The 24,497-nt window shown below is 43.6% G+C and overlaps 1 protein-coding gene across 6 annotated transcripts in view; it reads right to left on the bottom strand.

Annotated features, from left to right (window-relative positions):
• Snap25 (Synaptosomal-associated protein 25kDa) overlaps nt 1-24,497 on the bottom strand; it is a 56,809-nt gene that overhangs the window by 19,119 nt on the left and 13,193 nt on the right. For 3 of the 6 annotated variants that reach the window (XM_076427725.1, XM_076427724.1, XM_076427726.1), the window contains exons 2-4: nt 24,247-24,446; nt 23,324-23,365; nt 12,628-12,676 (exon numbers count right to left, since the gene is read on the bottom strand). In XM_076427725.1, coding sequence (XP_076283840.1) covers nt 12,628-12,676; nt 23,324-23,365; nt 24,247-24,345 — 190 coding nt within the window. In that variant the 5' untranslated portion in view covers nt 24,346-24,446. Of the gene's footprint in view, nt 1-692; nt 742-3,729; nt 3,779-12,627; nt 12,677-23,323; nt 23,366-24,246; nt 24,447-24,497 lie in introns of all 6 variants that reach the window. The other 3 variants (XM_076427728.1, XM_076427729.1, XM_076427727.1) reach the window with 2 other exon arrangements.

Consider the following 24,497-nt stretch of genomic DNA (forward strand, 5'->3'; position numbering starts at 1 on the left):
AAAAATCCAGAAAGAGAGAGAAAGATAGAAATATAGAGGACAGGCGAAGAAAGAGTGAGCAGAGCGAGAAAGAGAGTATTCGATGATGGGAGGGTTAAACGGTGTGGTCAGGGGGTCAGAGAGGCGAGACAGAAAGTAGAAACGATGATCTGAACGGCGTGGGTGGTGAGCAAGATGTTCCCGGAGACGACTAGAGAGTCTCTAAGTGCGAGTTTCCCTCGAATAGTTGGTTGGTTGGTTGGTTAGTTAGTTAGTGGTGGTCGAAAATCAAAAGAGTCCGGTTATGGAAGCGGGGTCTTGCAGATAGTGTCTGGACGAGAGTACACGCAATTAGTGTCGTGTGCACACGCATAAACGATACTTGTGGTCGCGCGAGACGTTGGTATCGTCGCCGACGTGCAAGTATCGTTTATGGTTTGGGTGGATGGTATATAGAATACATGAGAATACACAGAATTTCGTCGATCGTTGCTCTTTGTGTCGGTCGAGACCGGATATATATATATATATATGTACACACACACGCACGTGTACATACGTATATATGGATAAATGAAACGAGAATAACGATTCCCATTCACGAGAAATCGTTTCTCGTTCGATTCAATTGGTACACGTGTCTACACATGCGTATATGTGTACAGAGAAAAAAGTTTAAGTATGTTTGTATGTCTAGATTTATGATGGCTTACCGCCTTGCTCGTCCAGCATCACGAGGGTTTTCATCCCGACCTCGTGGCTCTAAACAGGCAACCGACCAATCAGCGGCTGTGTTAACACACGTGACCAACAGGACGCGCCGTCGAAACGCCCCCTCCCTTCGCTTTGCTTAGCATTCTCGTTTTCTATAGGTTTTATCGTCGCCTCTATTTTCGCTTTCAACATTTTTCAATACGGGTGCCCCGCAACCATCGTGGCCGCCATTTTGCGCTATGGTTTGCCCTCTCTTTCCGTTTCTTCAACCCTCGCATGCTCCCCGAAAATTCCACCAAATTGCGTGAAAAAAGTCATTCGATTTGATAAATTGTAATTGCAGAGTAAGGAGAATATTTTGCGTACTCCGGAAACTAGAAGGGGAATTTCTAGATTCATTTGTAGATTTGTAGAGGAGTGTACGAGAGCTGAGCGCGTTAATCCCACTGAGAAAATTCGGAACGTCGCTCTAGAGCAGGCGTGGTCTGCCATAAGTGGGCGTAGCTTGCGCCGAAAAGGCGTGGCGCGCCCTAAGTGGGCGTGATTCACCTTGAGTAAGCGCGACTTACTCTCAAAATCAGCGTGATCCCCTTGAGTAGGTATTACCTATCTGCAAAGTGAGCGTGATGCACCACGAATAAGCAGGACTTACCCCCCAACTAAGTAGGACCAACTTCGAGTAGGTGTGGTCAAATTTGAGTGGGCGTATTCTACTCTAAGCAATCGTGGCCCGGCCCCACTAGGCGTGAACTATCCGCGTAAGCGTGGATTGTCTAACGTAGGAGTGATCTAACCTGAACAAACGCGAGCTATCTCGAGTAGGCGTGGTTTAATTGTTCTATATTTCAAGGAGGAGCTAGGAGTACCTAAGCCTGCTCTAGAGAGAGACAGAAAGAGGGATGGACAGCAAGTGAAGGAGGAAAGAATAGCGCAAGCAAGGTGCCAAGGATTGCGTTGCTAGAAATTGATCGATCGTAATATAAAAATATTGTTCGCGAGTCCAACAAAGTTCGTACTTCCGATTAGATTAGTTTCGTTGCATTTTGGTCCGAATTTATTTGTGATCTACTTGCTTGTTCTTTTTTTCACACGAGGAGAATGATTAACCGCGCGTCGGAGGAGCGAGAGGGCGCGTAGCGACGACGATCTCATCCTGATTCATTAATTCTATGCGGGGGGTCAGGTTAGGTTCTGCTGGAGGACCAGGATATCTTTGTACTTGCAAGCGACTAGTTCAGACGCGGACACACGGAGCATACTGTAGGGAAAGTTGGATTTACCAGCTGAAAGAAAAACGTTCTGGGAAATCTTCTGGAACTTGCGAGTCTATGCCCGAATCTGTTTGAAGTAAATTTTTAATGTTCTTGATAGCTTTTAATAATTCAACTGCGAAATTATCCGCGGACTATTCATTTCCGTCAGTGTTCTTGGCGAACAATGCTTTTTATAAATGATTATCTCAGAACTGGGCGTGGCTTCGCTCCTCCATGCCTGGTTCAGATGGTACACAATAGTTAAGCAATCGACAAAGAAGCGACACGAAGACGAGAAAGTTGGTAAATCCAACATTTGGGGATAAGAAGATCGATTCAGATAGAGGATTAACGGGGGCAGGATTAGAGAGGGTGGGATCAATTGATAGCACGTCGATCTGTGAAATTGCCAAGATCAGTTACAGATTAGAGACAGATTTACAAAAAATAATAGCATTTCTAGATGGCGGAACGCGGTTCCACGCGCCAACTAACATTAATCGTCGAGAGCCACGCCCACCCCTGATGGGCGTGTCTTCTACGGCTAATGATCGAGTGGTCGATAGTAATCGAAGAGGGGTGGGGGGATGGTACGCGCGGTCGATGAATGGAGTGGGAGGAAGAACGATGATGGACATTAATCGAGAATATGAGCCGAATCGAATTAGTGGTGAGTTAGAGGAGCGCGGTGGCGATGATGCGAGAAGTACTGATGTTAAAAATAGGAGCAGACGAGAGGCAGAAGCAGATTAAATAGGAAGAGAAGATACACGCTTCGTATTTCTATTAATTAGTAGTATTAGTTTTTTTTTTTGTTCCAGTGTAGGCACTCAGAGTACCTTGGCGCTGTAAGATACAGAATTAGAAGGTTGTTTTAGCTATAGGACAGAAAAAGAGATCAAGAACCAGAGATAAATCGGGCGATACGAGTTCTCCTGAGAACCGGAAGTACACACACATATATATATATATATTTGTAGTCGTCGTTGTGTTTGCTGATCACGTCCTCGTCGAAGTCGAGTCATCACGATAGTATCCCCAAAAAGAAACTAAACTCCCGGGAAAAGAATCACTGAGTCATAATACTTTATATTAAACTGTAAAACCAAAATTGAAATACTGAACGCTGGGAAAACCGTCAGGATAATCCTGCAGGTAATTTTTGACAAGAATTTGAATTTGTGAAAACGTGGGAAAGCAATCGGAGGAGTGGCTTAGAAAAGAGCCACGCCCCACAGCCCCAACACGCGCGCTTATTGAGCGACCATGTATTCTTACGAACCGATTTGTGACAAATTGTGAGCTTGAACAATAATTTGTACCTTTTCGTGGAGTCCAGAACGGTTCAAAGTTTATTTATTCTATTCTCTCGGTTCTTCTAGCGTCAAGAAACAAAACAAAACATTTTAGCTTGTCGATTTTGTCTTCGATTAACTCTTGTGAATGTATAGGACGAAATTGAATTGTCGAAAAGCTAAGGAAACAAAAGGAAAATTCTAGTAAACCCATCAGTCCGTACTGAGTCCTCTCGCAATGTTTCTCCCGTGTCTTCTCGTCACTTAACTCTCGGCTTTCTCTCTAAACTACGCGGTTCAGTTCGTTCTCCGTTTTCGCGTCGTCTCGAGGGTTTTCGTTGTGGCTCGAGAACGACAGTCTCGTTTCATTTCACTTTTATGTTATAGTTTTTTTTTGGAATCCTTCTCTCTTAGAATTTTGTCTGTTCATTTTCGAACACGTTCTTATTTGTTGTTTTTTTTTTCTTATTGCTGAGGGAACTGCTTACCGCCTTGATGGTCTAACATCGTCAGAGTGTTCGCTGCAACATCCTCGCTCTACGACAGGGTCGAAGGGCCCACACGTTAACGGAAACGAAAGATCGTACAGTGATGCGCGTGAACAACTGCGAAATTAAGTCAGAGACAAACAAGCAGAGACCGCGTGCACGCCTTGCCACAGATCCACGGATCATTTTTTCGCACGGAAAAATCTCAATCTGTCCACATTGTTTTCTCGTTTATGTATCTCTTAAAATTACGGGACTTCTGGCGAAAATTCTACTGAACGAAACAATAAAGGGTGCTGGGAGCGGGGAGGGATTGATAAATTATGTCCCGTTCCACTTGAATCGATTGCAGGGGCGATCCGAGTCGTGTGACAAAACGTGCCGGGGCTTCTAATCAAACAAAAATGTTCATAATATTCATCTACCAAAGAAAACACAATCGTTTGTCCGAGATGCTCGTCCACGATTAACTCCGTATTGTATTGAAATGTTTTTTCACTGATACTTGTGGAATTTTTCGGATTTTCTGTATTTCACTTTCTCGACGTAATCGGTTTTGGACGAACATCTCGGACGGTGATGGTAAATCGGAACAAAACAGAGAATAGTATGTATGATTACGGTGTGTGAAACAGATAAAAGGAGGAATGGCGCGTCGAGAAAACGTACGACGATGAGAGAGAAAGAGAGAGCGAGAGAGAGAGAGATAGAGTGAGAGTGAGAATGAGATACACAGGCTGAAGCACGTGAATGGAAATTTTCGTCCAGAGAATTCGACAGATTTATCTCGCTTTGTTATCTTCTTTTGTCGGAGAATGACGGGTTTAATGTCTACGGTAATTGTTCTTTTGTGGTCCCGAAAACCGCGAGGATTTCTAGCTGATCACATTCACGCGCTTCATCCTGTCTATGTACAGGGTGTCCTGTCTCAATTTTATCGAACAAGCTTCTCCGTAAATATGGAAAACACGGAGATACATTTTCAATTAAAGCTGTTAAGGTATCCAGTTAGATTTCTTATTAACCTTCGATCGCTCGCACTCCACTTTCTAACATAACTTTATTCGATGAAATGGCTACTTTAATGGAAAATTGCTGGTGTGGTCGACACCTTTATGTTTATGCTCGAAACACTAAATTTCAAGTTTCGAGATTTTAATTACTATATGCGAGTAATTAAAAGTTAAATGTTTGTTTGACCTTGCGGCGACCTTGAGAATCTCGAGAAAAATGAATTCTAAGTTGATTATGGAAAGGGAGCGTCGAATTTTAATGTTCAAAGTGAGATTGAACGTCCGAGTCAAGTCATAGGTGGTTCCAACAGGCTCGGCGGCCTTCGTTCAAGGTCACTGCAAGGTCAAATCGCGCATATTTTGTATAGGTACTTTTTCTCCGGTGTTTTTCGCATTTTTTCAGGCAGCCACCGGAAGGGGTTGAAACCAGGACACCCCATAGATCGCGATCACTAGAACGAATGAAACTGAAGCGAGTCGTAGCCGTGTTTCAGCCACGTCACAGTCCATCGCACGTTCGATTCTCCAACGCACGGCGACACACACTGGCGTGAACGTCTGCTTGCGCCACAAGAGCTGCACCCTGTTTTTATATAGGGGGTTGAGAATCCGATATCGCAGAAACGACAGTGCACACACACACCGTGCGACACGGTGTCTCGCGCAGCATCGAGAGAAAATTCCACAGGGAAGGGGCCAGAATACCTTAATTTCCACTTAACGGAGACCATACTCGGGTGACATGCGTCGATCTCAACAAATCTTTCCGAAAGCGGATCCTACAAAATTATTTCACTCGCCAAAACGATGTTATCAATCCGTACACGCACTCGAAACAGTTTCATTTTAGAATACGAGCAAAAAAGTATTGTTCATTAATTCCTAACTTTTAAACAAATGAGATTTTGAGAAATCTACTTACGCAGTCAAATTCCTTATGAAAAACTGCACAATTTTAGTCTGTGTATTATTTTTCTATGTGCTATGGTTCCCAAGATATTCGAGCAAATACATCTCTCACCACCGAGGGGGTAGTTTTCACCCTTCCGCTGTAAACAGGCGTCGATAAAGACAATCTGTGTCAAATATTTTCGTAGCAACAGCTTCCCCTGAAGTTTTCATTAACATCGACGGACGTCACTACGGTATTTTGCCTTTCGGGGGATGTTTTGGGGTCGTTTCGGGGGTTGAAAAACGGACGAATATATTTTGCTAATTCTTCGTTTGGTGGATCCCGGATAAAAGAAAAGCAGAGTGGTTCGCTCGCGCGCTACTTCGTTCGACTGGTATCGAAACGAATCAACTAATCGCACTACTATCGCATAATTCGTATGTATATATGTAGTTGATTTATTTACATGTACATACACGCGGGTACCGCGATTCTATGTACACAACGGTATTAATAAACTCGCACATATATATATAATATATATATTGTTCAAGCGGAGGGCAATCAAAATACCTACTTGGTAAGACGACGGTCGACAAAAGTACGTTCGATGCGGACAGGGTGGAAATTAGAGGGTTTCTCTGTTTTTTTTTCTAGTGGAGAATACGTGTGTACACGGGGGTGTGTCTCGCTATTAACGGTGCAGACGGAGGGGGTGAGTTTACATGCATTAACGAATCGAGAAAATGCAGACTAATATTTCTGTACACTTATTTTCTTCGAACAAATGAACTAAAAAATTGTTAGACGTTATGAATATAGCTTCAGCAATGATGTATTTAACAATTTTTGTTTAAGATGTTTCTAACGAAATTTTTGTACTGTTTGGAATGTACTAGAACCCTCGGAATTTAACACTTTATTTTTATTATTGAATAGTTACAAAAAATAATACTTCACGACGTTTCAGTGTGAATAAAAAATGAGGAGAATAATTCGATGGTTGTTTCTAAGAGAATTTTTTTAAAAAACAAAATCTCTCCTACCTGTATTTTCTAAACAAAATTATGTCTCACTTTCTCGATTCGTTCTAATCATCTCCCCTTCGGTTGAGCGGTAATTTACGAGACACCCTGTATGTATATACATACATATATATGTACAGATACACAAACACGCTATCGCTCGAGTCTATTCAATTTGCAATATGAAAAATATTTTTAAAAAATGACAGTCACATAATCGAAATTCTAATATCAAAAATTTATAATAATCATTTAATGTCTGGTCATTAGAAAGAGACATGAATCATGAATGAAATAGTATGTAAATAAACAAAAGAAAACAAAATATTCTTTTCCAATTTGTTGGCCCAAATAACCGAGGAATGACAAAAACAAAAAGCGGACAAAAATTCTCGAGCAACAGCGTGGCTAGGTACACATATACAGGCTGTCCCAAAAGTACAGAACCCTCCAACACACACACACCCACTTCCAACACAAACACACATCAAAAAGTGCCACAACACTTATCAAGAGAATTATCGAATGCTGGTGTACTGTTCGATTTTCATTTGCATCGGGAGTACATATATTTCAGAGTGTCCTGTACTTTCGGAACACCCTGTACACACGTCACAGAGGGTGTTCAGTGAAATAAAAATCGCTACAGCTAAAAACTGTTACGGTCAATAGATACTTTGTACGAAACAAAATAGACAGGAGCTGTCGTATATAATATATATATATATATAATATATACATACACATATACAAACATCATCTATGTATACAGAGCGTCTCAGCTAAACGGGAAACCACCTGCTCACCTACCTTATTCAATGCTGTATAAAAAAAACGGTTCCGAACAAATCTGTACTATCCGAAGGGGTACGTGTAAAAAACATTTTCCTCAAGGTCATTTCTTAACAACGGTTTCAAGGTCATAGATATTTTTTAAATGTTATTGTTATGTTTCTTCGTAGATGTTATCGTAGAACATGAAAAGACGAATCCGACGACTGTAATAAACACACCGTCTGGATCACTCGATCTTCAGATATCCATCATTCAGAAATATTCAGACATGAATATCTCGAGATCGAATGATCGGAACAGTATGGTCATGGTACTCGTTGGATTCGTCTTTTCGCGCTCCACAAGAATATCGAGGAGAACCTATACCGTGTCGTTTAAAAAGGTATCGTTAACCTTGAAATCTTGTGACGATCTCCTCGTTGAGATCTCCTAGAGACGGTATATCGTTGTCCTGAAAGAATTTTCGATACAACAGAAAATAACGCAGACATTTCGGTGTGGTTCCGTTGATCCGAGACACCCAGTATAGTATAATGTATATCGTAATACACGAACGTAGAGTATTACACGTTGACTGAAAGCGACACAGCTAAGAAAGCCTTGTGTTCGACTACGAAGAGAAGAGAGGAGGGAAACTAAGAACGAAAAGGAAACGGAAAAACGAACAAAACGGAAACTGGTAAGTACGCAATCCATGGAAGAACGCGTTGCGTTCCGGTGAGAAGTCGAACAGAGAATATGAGAGAGAAAGATAGACAGATAGATAGATAGACAGAGAAAAGAGACAGAGAGAAAGTAATAGTAAATAACAGATACGGACAAAATACAATCGCGTATGCGTCTAATCGAGAGATGCATACATCGAGATTACACACGAGAGTAACACGTCTACGCTCCGTGTACTTGATTGCTGGTGTGTTGACATTGACAGCGACGTTGTAACGCACAAGATAGGCCGCGACTCGCGACAAAAACGGTTCCACAGCTGATTCTGCGCGCAAGACTCCATCGAAAAGCAACAATCAACTTTTCTCCTCTGAAGCACCGTTTTCGAGCAAATCGAGTTCAAAAATTCGGTTCACTTCCAGACTCGATTTACTCGTGAACGGTGCGCGGTGGGAGAAAAAGTTATTCTTCGTTTTCCGTGCAGTTTTTCACGTAGAATCGCCTAACGGGCTCGATTTTCGTTTGGAGTACTGGAATACCTTGTGCATCGAGGTACAGAGGGTGGGGCGGATCGAAAGTAGATAAACGTGGGCGTGAAGTGTGATCGAACGAGAGACAGGAACAGAGAAGCGAATGAGGATTTTTTTTTAAAATAGATAGACAGAGATAAAAGAGACAGAGAAAGACAGACAGATACCGAGGGGGCGGACAGGGACGGAGTTTCAGGGCGCACAAAAGGACGAAGAAACAAAACAGTTCTGAACGAGTCGTATTCGAATCCGCGAGGTAATAATACCGATCCACACTCTGTAACATGACTCGATCACAGCGTGTTTCCTATTGGATTCTTTTTTTTTTTGCTGTTGTTTCATTTCGGATCTCTGAGTATTCGTGTACTGGCAGCAGCAGCAGCAGTTAGCAGCGAGCGCAGCACGGTAGCTGGATGTTTGGTAGTTAGTTAGTCGATGTCTTTGTCGTGTTAGGAAGTTAATTGGGTAGTGTCGGTGACCGGGGCTGGTGCGATGGGGTGAACGAATTCGATTGATATTTTGCTGTTGACACAATTGTTTAACCCTCGCACACCTTTCCGACAGATTTTCGTGTCCGAGAGGGAACATTGGAATTAGAGAAATTTCAGATCGAGCCTGTGAGATGAGAATTTGTTCGTAATTATTGAAATCGAGAATTGTTGTAAATTGAAGCTTCAGGTACTTGAAATACGATTTTGTCGTCACTGTCTAGCAAAAATCGTTCACCGGGATTCACCTAATAACCTGATAGATGCACGAAGGTTCGAAAAACTGAGATCTCGAGGAAAAAATAATTTTTTAGTCGAAAAATTGCATCCAGCCACGATCGCAGCAGGGTTAGCAGTGTAGGTGGCGAGGACTAGCAGAGTCGTTAGCGATGGTATAAGTAGTATAGTAATAGTAGAGGTATAGTAGTAATAAGTAGTTAGTATAGTAGAGGTAGTAAATAATAGTAGTAGAGTAGTAGTAGTAGTAGTATTAATAGTAGTAGTAGTAATAGTAGTAGTAGTAGTATTAGTAAATAGTAGTAATAGTATTTGTATGGTAGGAGACTGTACAGTGGTAGTTGGCTGTCGCTTTTCTTCGTCAACCACGAGCTCGCAACGTCACGTTTCGAGCATCACCGCTACACAATACACATAATCGGGCTGTTCCCTGTGACTATATACGCTCCGTGGGGACTGTAGTTACTGTGGTTGACTATAGTTCTACGCGGGGGACTATGCTTCTCGGTCGCAACGAGTTCATCGAGCAGGGAGTTGCGTGTTTTTCGATCCAGTGTCGTGGTGGTCTCATTATTGGTCGGCGAAGTTTTGGAGAAAAAGAAAAAGAACAAGAAAGAGAGAGAGTTAGAGAGAGAAAGTAAAGAAAATCGAACTCGGCGAGCACGTCGAGAGCCCGAGCCTCCGGAACGGAAAAAGTGTAAAAAGAGAGATCGCCGCGCCGTTCGATCAAAAATCGAGATCGCAGCTTCGATCAACGTTCATATGCTTCGTGGTGCATACCGCAGAAGATGCAGCGCTATTAACAACGTCGATTTTTCATCTTCATCCAACCGAGAACGAATCAGCGTGATTCTAGCAGTGAAACAGCAAAAAAATTTCGATTATCGGGTACCAAATATAATGACTGCGAGGCTCGTTATGCGAATTTACGGTTTAGGCGGGAATTGGTAGACTGCGGATTTTGTGCAGCTGTGAGGAAATTGTTAAAATTGTAGCGAAAACACGAAACCAAAGTCGTGTGATTAAGGAAATGGTAAAGATTATAAAATTTCTTTCGGAACTATTAAATGAAAAATATTAGTGGAGAGATTGGTCTCCGAAATGATAAAATTTCCTGTCAAGAAAAACAGTTTGGAATCACTGTCAACAATCACAAACAACATTCATAAAACTTTGTGAAACAGAAGATTATATGTACAGTGCTTTGTATTTCGTGTTTGACATTAAAACAGAGTCCAACAAATGTGGATCACAGCAACTCCCCTCTGAATAGTAAATGAATACTAATTCTAGGTTATCAGTGTTTAATCAGCAGGGCAAACGTAGTCTCGACGATAAATTGTGGACTGAATTTCTTATCTGGCAAAGAATTAATGCTTCATTATAAAAAAATATTATTTACTCTGTAAATTAGGAAACACGTTAAAGGGAAAACATTAAATATTGATTCAGCTGTTATTAACCAAAGAATTTACATTTCCATCCCATTGAACAAGTGATTCCAAACCTCTGAATACCAGTGTACACACGTACAAGTTGAGTCAACAAGAACTTCCATCTGATATTACTCATTACTAGACTGAACTGTGAGGACACCAAAAGAATTCCACAATGTTGTGTGTTAAAGTTTCCTGAATTTATTAAAACGATTTTGAAAAAAGTACGCAAGTTTGACCTCTGTATTTACATGTAGAAGTCTCTAGATTCAACTGTTTGTGGGCCGTAACATTTCGAGTTGAACATTTATTTATTCGATCAGGAAAAATCGAACGGAAATCAAACATGCAAATCGTCGAATTCGACCTTCATGGATTGCACCGCAAAATTCGGAGTCTCCAATCGTTAGAGAACTCCGGTAAATGTCAGATGAGTGTTTTTTACTGGTCCACCGTGTATATCTCGACGGAATCGATCGTCACGCGATTACTTCGCATCGGATCTGCCCGTTGGAGAGCCGATTCCGTCAACGAGCCGGCGGATAAACGCGAATAAAACGATTGTTTCCCCCGGTTCCGCGATGAGAAGAAAAAAAAACACGAGAGAGAGAGAGAAAGGTCACGAGGTCGCGGTAGAGCGTTCTCGAGATTAGCGAGCGTAGCTAAGCGGTCTATCGATTTCCGGAAGTGCACGGGGTCGGAGCATGTTCCGGAGCACGTCGGACTGTCGAGTCGCGTACACGCGAAATCCTTCGAAATCCGTAGGAAAAGTAATAAGCACGACATCACATCGCTACGACCTTGGACCGTGAAACCGCGTATGGATGAGGATTTAGGGTAGACGTGGGCAATGAGCGCTTTTTGCTCCGGGAGCATGCCGGATTTGCCCCGTGGGGCCACATCTTGGAACACGAGAGATGAGATCGAGATAGAAGGCTGAAGATAGAAAATCTTCTCTGGGTCTCGTTGGAAAGAGTTTTGAGTGGGCGTGGCTTAGTCGCTCTTGGTGTAGAGGAAGTTTAGATTGTGCTCCAGAGGGCAATCTGGGCGTGTGACTGTAGAACAGGCATGATTGTTGGACACAGAAGTAGAATATTGAGTATACAAGATAAGCTGGTCTATTTTGTTGTATAGAATGTCTAGATTGGGCGTGGCTTAGTTGCTAGTAATGTATATGAACTATGTTCACCTCAATTCTTTATATAGATTGTCCTGAGTGGGCGTGGCTTTGCCTCTCGCTACATGGGCGGGGCCAAAGCAACGCTCCATTAAGATAATCTAGATTTATGTCAGCTGTAGGCTTGAAACCAGCGAGCCATGAATAAAAACACAATACTACCTCAATCTTCTTGTACAGACTATCTTGAATAGACGTGGCTCTGCTACGTCTAAAGTGGGCGTGGCAAAACCAATGACCCAGTGAGTATCACCCATGCCTGTTCCAGCTCCTAGAGAGTCACAGACAGAGACATAAGACAATCGACAGAGGACTAGCTCGATCTCACTGAACAAAGTGTTCCGAATGGACATGTCTCCGCATCTTCAAATGAGGGCGGGGCCTAGTGGCCCCCGCGGAGCTCCCTGCCCATGCCTGAGTGATGGGTGTTTGCTCGGACATCGGTGCTCCGAGGGGCGTGGCACGACACAGTCCACTGTACGTGTTTTTTTGTGTGATGGGGTACGTGGGGCGTTGGGTGGGGCAGAGGGCGGGGCAAAGGCAGGCAGGCAGGGACTAGGGGGTGCGTGAAAAGAGGCGGAGTGGGGTTCCCCTTTTTTTTGTTCGTTGACTTATATGGCTAAAAAGCGATTCACTCACCTCCCTGGTCATCGAGCGCGACCAGAGTACGGATGCCAGCCTCCTTGCTCTACGACAGACAGAGGCAGCACAACACAGACAACCACCACCAGTGTTAGAGAGTTGTTTTTTTTCTTTTCTTTTTTTTAGTAGTAAGTATATAGTATCAGTAATATTAGTAAGTATATTAGTAGTATATAGTATTACGGTTAGGCAGAGGCGGAGGGTGTGCGGAGAGAAGTTGGTGGAGAGAAGTGGGCTAAGAAGCTATAGTTTCTTTTCTTTCTTTTTTTTTGTTACTCGAAGTATTTTCCCTTTTTTTCGCCATAGATATATATATATATATAAAATTTGTTTCGCTAAAAACAACACGGTGCTGGATATATAGAGAGATATATCGTGACCTGTAATCGTCTTTCTGTTTATGGGGGTAGGGGGTGGGGGCTTTGTAAACGCGTGGTATATAGTTGCGAGAGTGATAGGTTGATTATCATTTTTTGGTCGTATTATATTCTGTGGTTTTCTATATATATACATATATTCTCTATTGGTTGTTGTTGATGTTGTTCTCGATGGCGGGTCTGGATGAGACGCTCTCTCGAATATTTCTATACACAGTTATTATTTATCTGCTGTCTGTTTGATTTGTTTTCGACTTGATTTATTGGTTGTTATAATAGTCGACGCACAATATCCGGCCCCTGTGTGATGGTGCAGAGACGGCTGGGCAGAAACAGCCGGACAAGCAACGGGAAAACGTTTATTATAGTTTTGTTTTTTTTTTGCCACGGACTCACGATTTTTGTTTTTTTTTTGTTTTCTAGAGACACGTTGTAGCAAATCTATCTGTTGTATCTGATTTAATTTGACATAGATCTCGGTGTCTGGCCGCAATCTAGGCCTGTCGCTTGTTGTTGCTGTTATGGTTCTTGATGTTGGCGATGTTGTTGTTGTAGAAGTAGTAGTAGAGTAGTAGAGTAGTAGTAGTAGTAATAGTAGTAGTAGTAGTAGTAGTAGTAGTAGTAGTAGTAGTAGTAGTAGTAGAGTAGTAGTAGTAGTTGTTGTTGTTGTTGTAGTAGATAGCAGTAGTAGTAGTAGTAGTAGTTGTAGGAGTTGTAGTTGTTCCTGTTGCTCTGTGACTGTCGTCGCCGTTGTCGTTTTTATTACTATCAGTAGTAGGATTAGTAGTAGTAGTAGTAGGAGTAATAGTAGTAGTAGTAGTAGTAGTAGTAGTAGTAGTAGTAGTAGTAGTAGTAGTAGTAGTAGTAGTAGTAATAGCAGTAGTAGGTGGTAGTAGTAGTAGCAGTAGTAGTAGCAGTAGTAGTAGCAGTAGTAGTGGTAGTAGTAGTAGTAGTAGTAGTAGCAGTAGTAGTAGTAGTACTAGTAGTAGGTAATAGTAATAGTATTAGTAAATAGTAGTAGAATTGATCTTCCCTTCTGACTGATTTGTTCGACATCGTGAGAAGCTTGAAAACGCTCGCAGAGGACAGACAATCGACAATCTCTGGACTCTGTTTACAGGTTCGTCGATTGCGGTTGTTGTTGTATCCTACACTGTCTGTAAAACGTACTCTTCCGTATCGATTTTTGTTGTTACTGTTGATGTTGTTTTCTGTTTTTTTCCGCCAGAGCGGTGGCGAGAGCCGAAAGCGCTCTTTTTTCTCCGATCGCTCTTTTCTCGACTTTCTGTTACAATTTTTTTTTTTTGGGTGGAGAGAAAACGCCTCGGGGCCTCCCACTCGACACCACTCGCGACGCTCTCCTCGCGTTTTCCTTCGCGGAAAATTCACGGGGACATCGTCGCGAAACGGCGCAAGAGACCGGCCTCCGGGCGCGGAAGAAGAGAGAAGAAGAAGAAAATGAGACAGAAAGTAAAATAGAGAGGCGGACAGACAGAATACACGCTGCTTCGTTGATGTCTGGGTGTTTGTAGATCCGAGAAGATCGGCAGGGAAGGTCCGCCGCGGTTCATTGTGTTCGGAAGTCTCGCTGAGTACTGAACGGTTACACACAGTTCCGGTGGACGAACGGAAAACAGGGAAAGTAAACGGGGTCGCCGCGGGAAATCGCCTGGTTCTGTGCCTTGCGCGTCGTGAATTTTCTTCAAAATTTACTGTGACGTAGTACAGGCTGTTTCAGTGGGGACTTTAAGTCATCGTTTCGCCCCTTTCGAATTTGTTCACGAAATATAAACGCCTCTTCTTGTAAATACAATTTTAAGCCGCACATAATCATGTCGGCAAACTATTTCAAATATCTTCGTTATCGATCGCCGAGACAAAATTTCCAAAATTCTTGCAACGAATCAAATCGTTTGGGCTCACGTTAAAAAGAGATTCAACTCGATCGGACAAACCGTTCCCGAGATAAAAATTCTTCTCGCGTCTATATTTGACGAACAAATCGAAACTCGCGAAAGCGATGACATAAACTCTCTCTCGAAAATTCCGTCGACTATATTATACTAAATTATGGAGGAAATCTCGAAGACGGAAGTAGGGTAACCGATCGATTTCCCGCGCGGCGCGACCCGACAACGAGAAACGAGAACAGAAAAGGAAACGGATCCCGGTCCGGGTTGAGTCGCGAGAAACCGGAAGTGGCGTTAACGGGATGGAAGGCGCGGACCGTGAGAGCTTCTCCCGACGTGTTCCCGAGCTTTCCGAGCCGTTTCTCGGGACTCAAACGGACGAATACCTAAATGAACGCAAAGTAGAGCACACGCACACCGAACTGGGGTTTCAAGGAAGAGCCGGAGAGACAGAGAAAAAGACAGACAGAGAGAAAGATAAAAAGAGATAGAGTAAAGAGAGGGGGGTGGGGAGAGAGCATGAAGAGAGTGGCGAATGACCGAACGAGAGACCGAGAGAAAAGGAGCCGAGAGCTTTTTCCGACTGGGTAAACACGGGGGCGAGGGGAGAGAGCCTAATCGTCGACAAACGATGCTCGGCTTCTTTTTCACCGACACGCGCAGCTTCCGGCTCGAGAGATCTCCGGAGGATCCAGAAGAAGAGAGAATCTCAGAGAGGATTCACTCTCTTTCTCTGTTCTCGTTCCACGACTCCGTTCAATTCGATTCAAACGAATTTCCAGAAGGAAAGAACTCGCGGGAAAACAAAATCAGCCGCTGAATAAGAGTCGAGCATCGTGTACATCTGGCCGGATGTTAATTAGAGGCGAGCTCTCTCTCGCTCTAGATAGATAGAGACGAGCGAAATTGTAGAGAACCCCGGAACGTCCTTATGGCTCCTTTTCTCACTAGGCTTCGATACCGACACGCCCGACGAAAATGTAATCCGACGACGACGATTCAAACGCAACTTTCGATTCGATTGCGAGGTTGCTCCAGTTTCTGCTACCGCGATTGCCACTCGCGAGGGGCTCGAGTACCAACGGTGGAGTATACAGGGTGAATTGCCTGACGTGATCGATTTAAAGTTTATGGTTTGGCGTGGGTGCATCGAGGCTTTTTTTTAATTACGCCGCTCTGAGAGGTGTAGCGGAGAAAATTACAGTTTACTAGTCTTCGGAAGTATTTTGTCAAGTCAGGAAAAAATAGAATGTGTTTTTACAATAGAATGTGTCCGTTTACACAGTCAAGTTCGTCGTTCGAAGAGGCAAAATGTGTTCATTGGAGCTGTACTGTCGAAAAATGTCATGAAAACTAAACGTGTTTCATTTTTTAATAACTCACCCTGTATACGGTACAAATACGCCATATTTGAGAGAGGAACAACAGGAAGTTCAAGTCTGAGGGTAAGAATAAAATACAGAATTCCAGAGACGAGAGGAGTTTTGTTATCACGAGAGAGGGAGGAAAGATCATGCGAAATATACGCAATGGGAATAGCGTAAATAAAATATTTAGTGGAGAAGTGGAAACAGTAAATTCAACGGTTCAGGAAATGCTAAAAGAAAGGTCAGAGGTCGTGGAGGAATGGCAGAGAAGCAGAGATATAATATCGTATACCGTTTGTGGCATTCGAAAATGTATAAATAGATTGCGGATTTTTATGCACATACAAATTCGTATAAATCTATTTAAAAGAATTCCGACGTGGCATGCATTCCCTTTCTTTCTAGAGGGTACGTTGCATTCTACTCGTTCAATTGTTCCAAACAGTATTAACCCTTTGCACTAGAAGTTATTTTAAATGGAATATTAAACATTTCTTCCTAGCTAGAATATTTTCATTCGCTATAATTTTTGAGAGTTTACGGGGATGAAATTGGTATAATACCTCATACAACACCTAAATGTCTAGTAATAAATTAGATAAAATGTCTAACAAAATACATAAAATGTTAAACAATTCTCATTGCTTCATTATCCCATAGTTGTTCAAGCGAATTTAAATTCGAAATATGTGCATGAAAATCCGTCCAGCAACAGTTAACCCTCGAGTGAACTAAAACGAACATCTTTGCGCTAACAATTCTATAAAATCACGCTTTTCTCGAGTTCGTTTCGAAGAGGAGCTTGCGCGTCGGTCCTTGTCCGCTGCGAATGTGCATGAGACGCTTTCAAGGATTGTAACAATCCCGAAAAAAAATTGATTGACGAATGACAGTGAAAGACAGGATAGAAATAGAGACAGGGATAGATAGATAGATAGACAGTGAAATAGATAGAGAAAGACAAGGAGGCATGATACGCGAGGGGTGTCACGATGCATTGGTGAGAGTCGGTGAGGAGCGATGCAGAGCTCGTCCCTGTGCGTGCAAGCGGCCCCGATCATTCCGTAGATCATTTTCGTAGATCCGAGAGAGATCTGGAGGAGAGAGACTGTTCACATCGAGATCGTGAATCCCTTGTGAGCTTGTGTTTTCTTCTTTTCTTTTTTTTTTCTGTGAGTGGTGGGTGAATGTTTTGTGCAGATAGGTGGACAGATAGATAGACGGACGGACAGACAGACAGACAGACAGACAGACAGACAAACAGACAGACAGACAGACGGATAGACAGACGGAGAAAATGATTTGCGAGTCGAGGATGATTACGAACAAGCGAGAGAGCACGATGCAGTTGGAGAGGGGAGGGGCGAGAATAGTGTTCAGGCAAACACACACAGGCAGCCAGGTAGCCAAGGCAGATAGGCGGCAAAGTTTGCGGAGCAAATCTACGACCAGTCTACGCCACCGATCGATCGGCTTGTTTTTCTTGCTCGTCGATCACGTTCCCATACGTCGTATAGAACGTTCGCTTTGAACGTGGGCCGCTGTTTGATCCGTGGGGCGCGATCTACGTGGGCGGGGTTTCGTAGTTTCTTGCGTGGGCAGAGCTAAGCCTGCTCATAGGGGCAAATTCTACCCATAAATGTTTCAAACGTTAAATCAGACATGGAGAAAGCAAGGAAAAATGTCTACCTCGTTTGCCACGATGTAGAGTGCTTTCAGTGGGCATGGTTTACCTGCTCCTCACGGGGACGGAGGCTGGTGGAAAGCATGGTTGGCTTTTTTATTCTAAATCCGACATGGTAATCAGAGAAAAGCGATAGAAGAGTTTCTACTACTAACGCGTTCTCGCGGGATATCGATGTGGGCGGAAACAGACAGCACCCGCTGGGCAGGCTATACCCACGACTGATTTTTAGCTTAGTTTCAGTAAGCAGAGACTATTCTTTGGGTTTCGAGTTTTTTAGATTGCGGCAAAATGTGAGTCTGGCAAACAGGAAAAGATTATACTGTGCAAAGTCGGAGAGAGAAAAAATATTTCAGCGAGGACGAGTCAAACAAGCCCACCACAAACACTAATTGCAAGTCAGACTGATGGTCAAGCTTTGCTTCGCGAACTCTGCGAGCGAGTAGGCGAACCGAGCCCCTCCCACAGAATCCGGCTTCCATAATAAGTTAATTGATTTCTTTACGAGGCACAGGATGATTCCGAACTGGTGGTAGAACATGAAAAGCGGCCGATCTTTGCCAAAAAGAAATTTATTCGTAGCTCTATTCTTTATTGCACGAGGGGGCGTGGCTTCAATACTCTTCTACAGAAAAGGCTAGAAAAGTGCTCAAAATGTCAGTTAAAGGAGAGCTCAGTCTGTCGTGCTCTCTTCGAATATAGGGGCGTGGTTTTGCGGTACTCAATGAAGCTAAGGCAGTACCTCAGTTGACAATTACTGCTCCAGAACGTTGCTTTAAGTGAACAATAGTGAAAGTAAAAAATAAGTGCCCGAGGTGGGCGTGGCTCTTTCTGCCCATCCATTTGAACGTTCCACCACCAGTTTGTGGACACCATGCGCACAGTATTCTCATCCCGGACATTCCATTGTGGGAGAAGCTCGCCGGCAAGCAGGCGGCCGAGCGTAATTCATCGAGTCAAGCAAGCGGACACACACGTGGCCACACACCGCACACGTGGAAAAACACGGACATACGCAATCAGCGACACGGACAACAACAGAATATATATCGGGGGTGTGCCCGGTTCAGCCAGCAAACACGGACAATAGTATATATTAATAATTCAAACACACACTGGCAGCAGCGACAGAGGTTCTTTTTTCGGCGGCCATCATCGATGCCGAGTGGACACGCGAGTCTCTTTCCATTGGACCGCGATTGGATCCCGACCGGGAGGACCGTTCTCCTCCCGCGAGACACACATCGTTGCCTCGTCGTTTACCTGTCTCGGTCAGCCTCTAACGATCATTCTACTCGGCGAACCATGCTCGCACGAATCGTTCCGACGTTTGTCGGAGCTAGGCGTGTTCAACTCATGCCCCTTGGGGCCATGAATGGACCATAACATTTGATCTTAATCAGGTAACGATCTCAGAATTGTTTGTAGAGTATCGAGAGTGGGCGTGGTTTCATTTTCCTTATTTTATCCAACTCAAACTGTTCTAAAATTTGTCTCTCATGAGATGGGAATACTAATGAAAGCAAAGTAGAAGATAATAGACTGTTTAAAGTTATCACATACTGGTCGCAGGACAAGGTGGAGCCCCTCCTCCATCGCTCCGCCCACTCTGCCGTCCAGTGCGAGAGTGGGGGAGGTTCAGGCCCCGCCTCGGAGTTCCCCACGCCTATCCGACGACCATCGGCTTCAAATTCCGGGACCAACCAGAATTAAACACACCTAGCCTGGACATGTTTCGCGTCCTGCGGCGAAAACGATGGAAACAAAGAAAGGGGCGGGGTGGAAACAAGTTGTGCAACCAAAGGGGCGGCGACTGTACAAACACCGGGATCGTTGAATTTCTCGAAGCATCGATCGCTAGGGAGTTCGACGTGAAAGGAAACGGAAGAGAGTTGGGCAGCAGCGTATCAAATGATTCGGGGCTACGAGAGAGAGAGAGAGGGGGGGAGAGAGAAAGAGAGAGATAACTTTCTTCCAGGAAGAAAATGATCTCGGCGCGCGTTCCCGAGGCGAAATCTTTCGCCGGTCGTTAGTTCAACGAAGAGTTTGCCCAACTCCGGGAAAGTTCGCGCGAGAAAATGGAATAATCGGGGGTTGGGTAAGGGTGTGGAGGAACCGGCTAACGAGATGCAGAGGCCGAAACACACGGTCTGGCTCGTTAACGACCCGTTTTTTCCGAAAAAAATCTGATAGTCTCTCTGCACGGTTTTGCGGCGATCGCGCGGGAATGGTTACCGCGCGAGACATCGTCATCGATCCTCTCCGTGTCATTCCTTCGAGATCATTGTCGCGCGTCTAGAGCATTTCTCTCGCACTGATCTCTCCATTGTCCGCCACCACAGTTCCAATTCCGAAGACCTTGGTGCGATTCACCGTTGCTGAAAAAAAAGTATCCTCCACACACCATTGGCAGTATATTATTTTCGGTTTCTCTGTTTGTTCGTTTGTTTGCTTATTTTTTTTTCTTTTTTCGTCAAACAGACAACATATCCGAACCGCCGCCACAACAGTGTCCAACACAGGCTCTCTCTCTCGTGCGTTCTTTGGTTTCGCTCGTTTTTCGGCCCTTGTTCTTGCGGTTCTCTTTCTGACCAACAACATCGACACTGACCCTGACATCGACGTCGGCCGTGAAATCTTGCGTGGCCGGCGCTCGTGCTCGGCGCCCGGACACGTGGCCCCGACGCACACGCGAGCGCGCGCTCACACACTCTCTCTCTAGAAAAACAACTATCCTAGAACGTCTCCCCGGTGCTCGAAATGCGGGCTCATGTGCGAAGTTAGTGCAGCCATAGACGTAAGTAGCGAAAGAAATTGGAACGGAGCAGCGCGCAACCGACCGGCTACCCTAACGAGCGCATTATACTCGCGAGTCCCTGTCTGCGACCCGACTGTGCAACGATTCATCGCATATTCAAGACCAATCAAAACTTCTGACTCGATTACCACCTTGGCCGTGGTGCCAGCACCGGAACTTTCTGGATGTTTGAATTAGAGTTTTCTGCTGGTCGAGCATAATTGTTACGATTCTCTTGGTCTCTGCGGTGGTTCATTCGATTCTTCAACAATCTCTTGTTAGCTCGAACAAATATTGTGTTTTCGCGGGAGAACCTTTCCTAGCAGTCGCTCACTCGATCCGTTCGAATTATTTCTCTGGTTAACCGGAATCATCAGACTGGGGATTTTTATGCGCAAAACAGGGACCAAGTAATTTCTTTTATCCTTCGTTAGCGACGTTGTCGGTTGCGCTCGCTCCGTCGACAAGTAACAAGATTGAATAAGAGAAAAGAGTGAGAGCACATGTTTAGAATGTAATATACATATACAGTTAATAAAAAATCCCGCGGAACACTTATAAAGACGTACATACATATAAATATATCGAGACAATATGTAGAATAAAGTACCGAAGACAACGAGCATAGACATAGACGAGTATAGTTTATGCATGTGGGAAGTAGAAATGCGGAGCTGAAGAAACGTAGAGACCAGAAGACGCGAGAGGATGCGGTCGCGAACGCGCACAGTAATTTCCGCTGTAAATTTTCCTGATTCTTTTCCGAGATCATTCGGAAAATCGTTTCAACGTAACGATGGCTCGTGTTCATCTTACGGGTATGTTCCACTCTCGTAATTTTAACACTTTAAAAGTAAAATTCTCCCATTGGTTTTAACAAAGTTACAGCAGCTCGAATGTCCACGAAGTGTGGAGATCAATATTTCGCAAAACAAAGCGCTTTCCCATAGGGGGAACAATGGCAGGAACCAGAACAGACCTTGAAGATGTCCGCGAGACCATTGTCTCGCAATAACGATCATTTCCATCGCGTTCGCGTCCGCGAGAACCGTCTCGGACCGCGTCGATGCGTCGTCTTACAATAGAACTCCGAGCAAATATGTCCACTATATTCTCCATTTAAAAACTGAACGCAACTGCACCCGTGCGATAATTAGCCCTAAATCCTTGGAACAGGCAAATCAACGAAAAATCGATCGTCTCGTCTTTCTCGGCAAGTAAAAGCCAACGATAGTTCCCGTGTGTTCCCGGTATTATTGCGTAGCACACAGAACCGTCTCACGCAGCCACAAACACGCACGCACACGCACAAATGTCTACAAGAAATACATATACATCGAGAAAACTGAAAAAAGGGGCTTTTCTTTTTGCTTCCGGCGCCGGAGCTGGGTCAAATACTATTTCAAGATTGTCTCGAACACGCCGCTGTTATAGCAAATCTGGCCGGTTCTTTACTATTTTCCGTGCATCGAAAGCAGAGACGATGTTCTTCTCTCGATATGATCATTTTCACCGCTTCGACTCGTTTATTCTCATTTGTTCGTTCGATTTCCGTCGCTCGAGAGACAACAACCGTTTCCGGAGCCGCCGTCGTCGCAGCCACGCCGTTTATCTCGCCCTACTGTTACACTAATACTCTATTGTTTCTCGGTTTCTGCTATTTTAACCCTTTGCACTCGGAGCTATTTCAACTGGAAAATTAAACGTTTCTGCCGACCCAGAATATTTCCATTCTCTACGATACTGAAGTATTTAGTAATTGATCGGATACCAACATATTTGATCGTGTAAACAATATTTTGAATAGTGATACAGCAATTTTTAGTGGCGCCTCAGCCACCACTCGAGTGCTAAGGGTTAACACTATTTCTACCGCGGTTTTCACCTGTGCACACCTATTTCAACTGACTTTTCATTACTCACTTGTACCTCACTCTTTATCAGAGTTAAGAAAATTAATTAAGAAAATTTTATGAAAATTGTGAAAGGTGTCCGTGGACAACATCGGTAGAAATAGCGTCAACTACTTTCTTTCGAGCCTTACTGCATAGCCGAAATAGTATTTTGCCCACCTCTCTCCAGCGCGTTTACCATTCTTTTCATTTTTTTTATATGCTTTCGACCGTGATCGTTATTTAATCATACTAAGTCTCGTCGACGGGGGAGTTTTATCACCGTATGGGGGTTTGGGGGGACAGAGACAAAAACACCATCACGCCCATCCTGCCGGGACTTTTGTTAAAGCGCGCGACAAACGACCGGCAAGATTGACCAGAGACACAGAACATGTTCACGTTCACAGTTTTCTCTTCTCTTTTGTTTCTTTTTTTTTTTGTCGGGGGTTGCTTTTCTCTTTTTTTTCCTTTTTCTTTTTTTTTTTACTCCTTTTGCGGCGAGAGAATAAATCTCAGGGGAGACAGAGATATACATTATCGCTGCAGTAAACGAGGATCGAGGATTAGTACCGAGGATGATCGAGGATGAAGGTTAATGCGTAAATAGAAGAGAGAGAGACAGAGAGAGAGAGAATATTATTCATAGGGATGAGACGAACTCACCTCCTCGCATAGCGCCAGCATACGCCTCGTACTCTCCAGGGACTGAAACAAGAACGGGAACGGTTGTCGGATCAGTTCCGTGTATGTTTGTTTTAACGGTGGTTCTGAAGTACTGTGGGGACATGTAAAGATGGCTGGAAATTTTTTATTTTCCGCAGATGGGCCGATTTCGACCCAAAATGACTAACTCTTTATTATAAATCTAAATTCAAATTCAACTTTCGACCATTATATTTAAATGTAAATACAAATTCAACTTTCGACCATTATATTTAAATGTAAATACAAATTCAACTTCCAATCGTTATATTTAAATGTAAATTCAAATTCAACTTTCAATCATTGTATTTAAATGTAAATTCAAATTCTACTTTCAATCATTATACAATTCAAATTTATATTCAAATTCTACTTTCAATCATCATATTTAAATCTAACTTCAAATTCAACTTTCAATCTCATTATATTGAAATCTAAATTCAAATTCAGCTCTCAGCAACCCAATTTAAATCGAAATTGTACTTTCAATCATTATATGTGCCCATAATTATGATAGATAAGTTCATTGTGCTGGTAACTTATTGATAATGCAACACTCTTATCCCTATAAGAGCCATCTTTTCATCTTCAGCACAGTAGGTATCGCTGGAAGCATCAGAAGATGGCACAGACTGTGAGTGATCTCACATATCAACACTCTGGGGACAGCAGGCACCGCATGAACCAATTTCATTGATCGTAAACAGAAGAATATAAAAAATAAAGATCATCAATTATCTCGAAACTCGATTCCAACTATCAACGCCATCCCCAAGGTGTTAAGGACATCAAGATATTAAAGACAGTCGTCTCTGCGCCATCTTTCTCGCTGCCAACGACACGTCCCTCAGACATCAGCATCCTTGCCAACGATGTACACGCACCTCATCTGTAGTTTGATCGGCCTTCAGCTGCAATTCCTGCAATTCGGTGCGAGGCGGCCCGCCCTCCGCGGGTCCTGCTGGTGTGGTCGGTGCAGGCATCTTGTCGGCCACCGAGTATCCTTCCGCCGGAAACTTCTTCTCTCCTGGTTCGCTCTGTGTCTACCCAAGGCAGCTGGTTCGCTCCCGGGCACTCGAAGCTTCTGTAACAGAAAACCAACGGTTCAAAGAAGGATTAGCCATCTTCATCCTGG

The sequence above is a fragment of the Lasioglossum baleicum genome, chromosome 7 (genome assembly GCF_051020765.1).
Source record: "Lasioglossum baleicum chromosome 7, iyLasBale1, whole genome shotgun sequence".
Lineage (NCBI taxonomy): Eukaryota > Metazoa > Arthropoda > Insecta > Hymenoptera > Halictidae > Lasioglossum > Lasioglossum baleicum.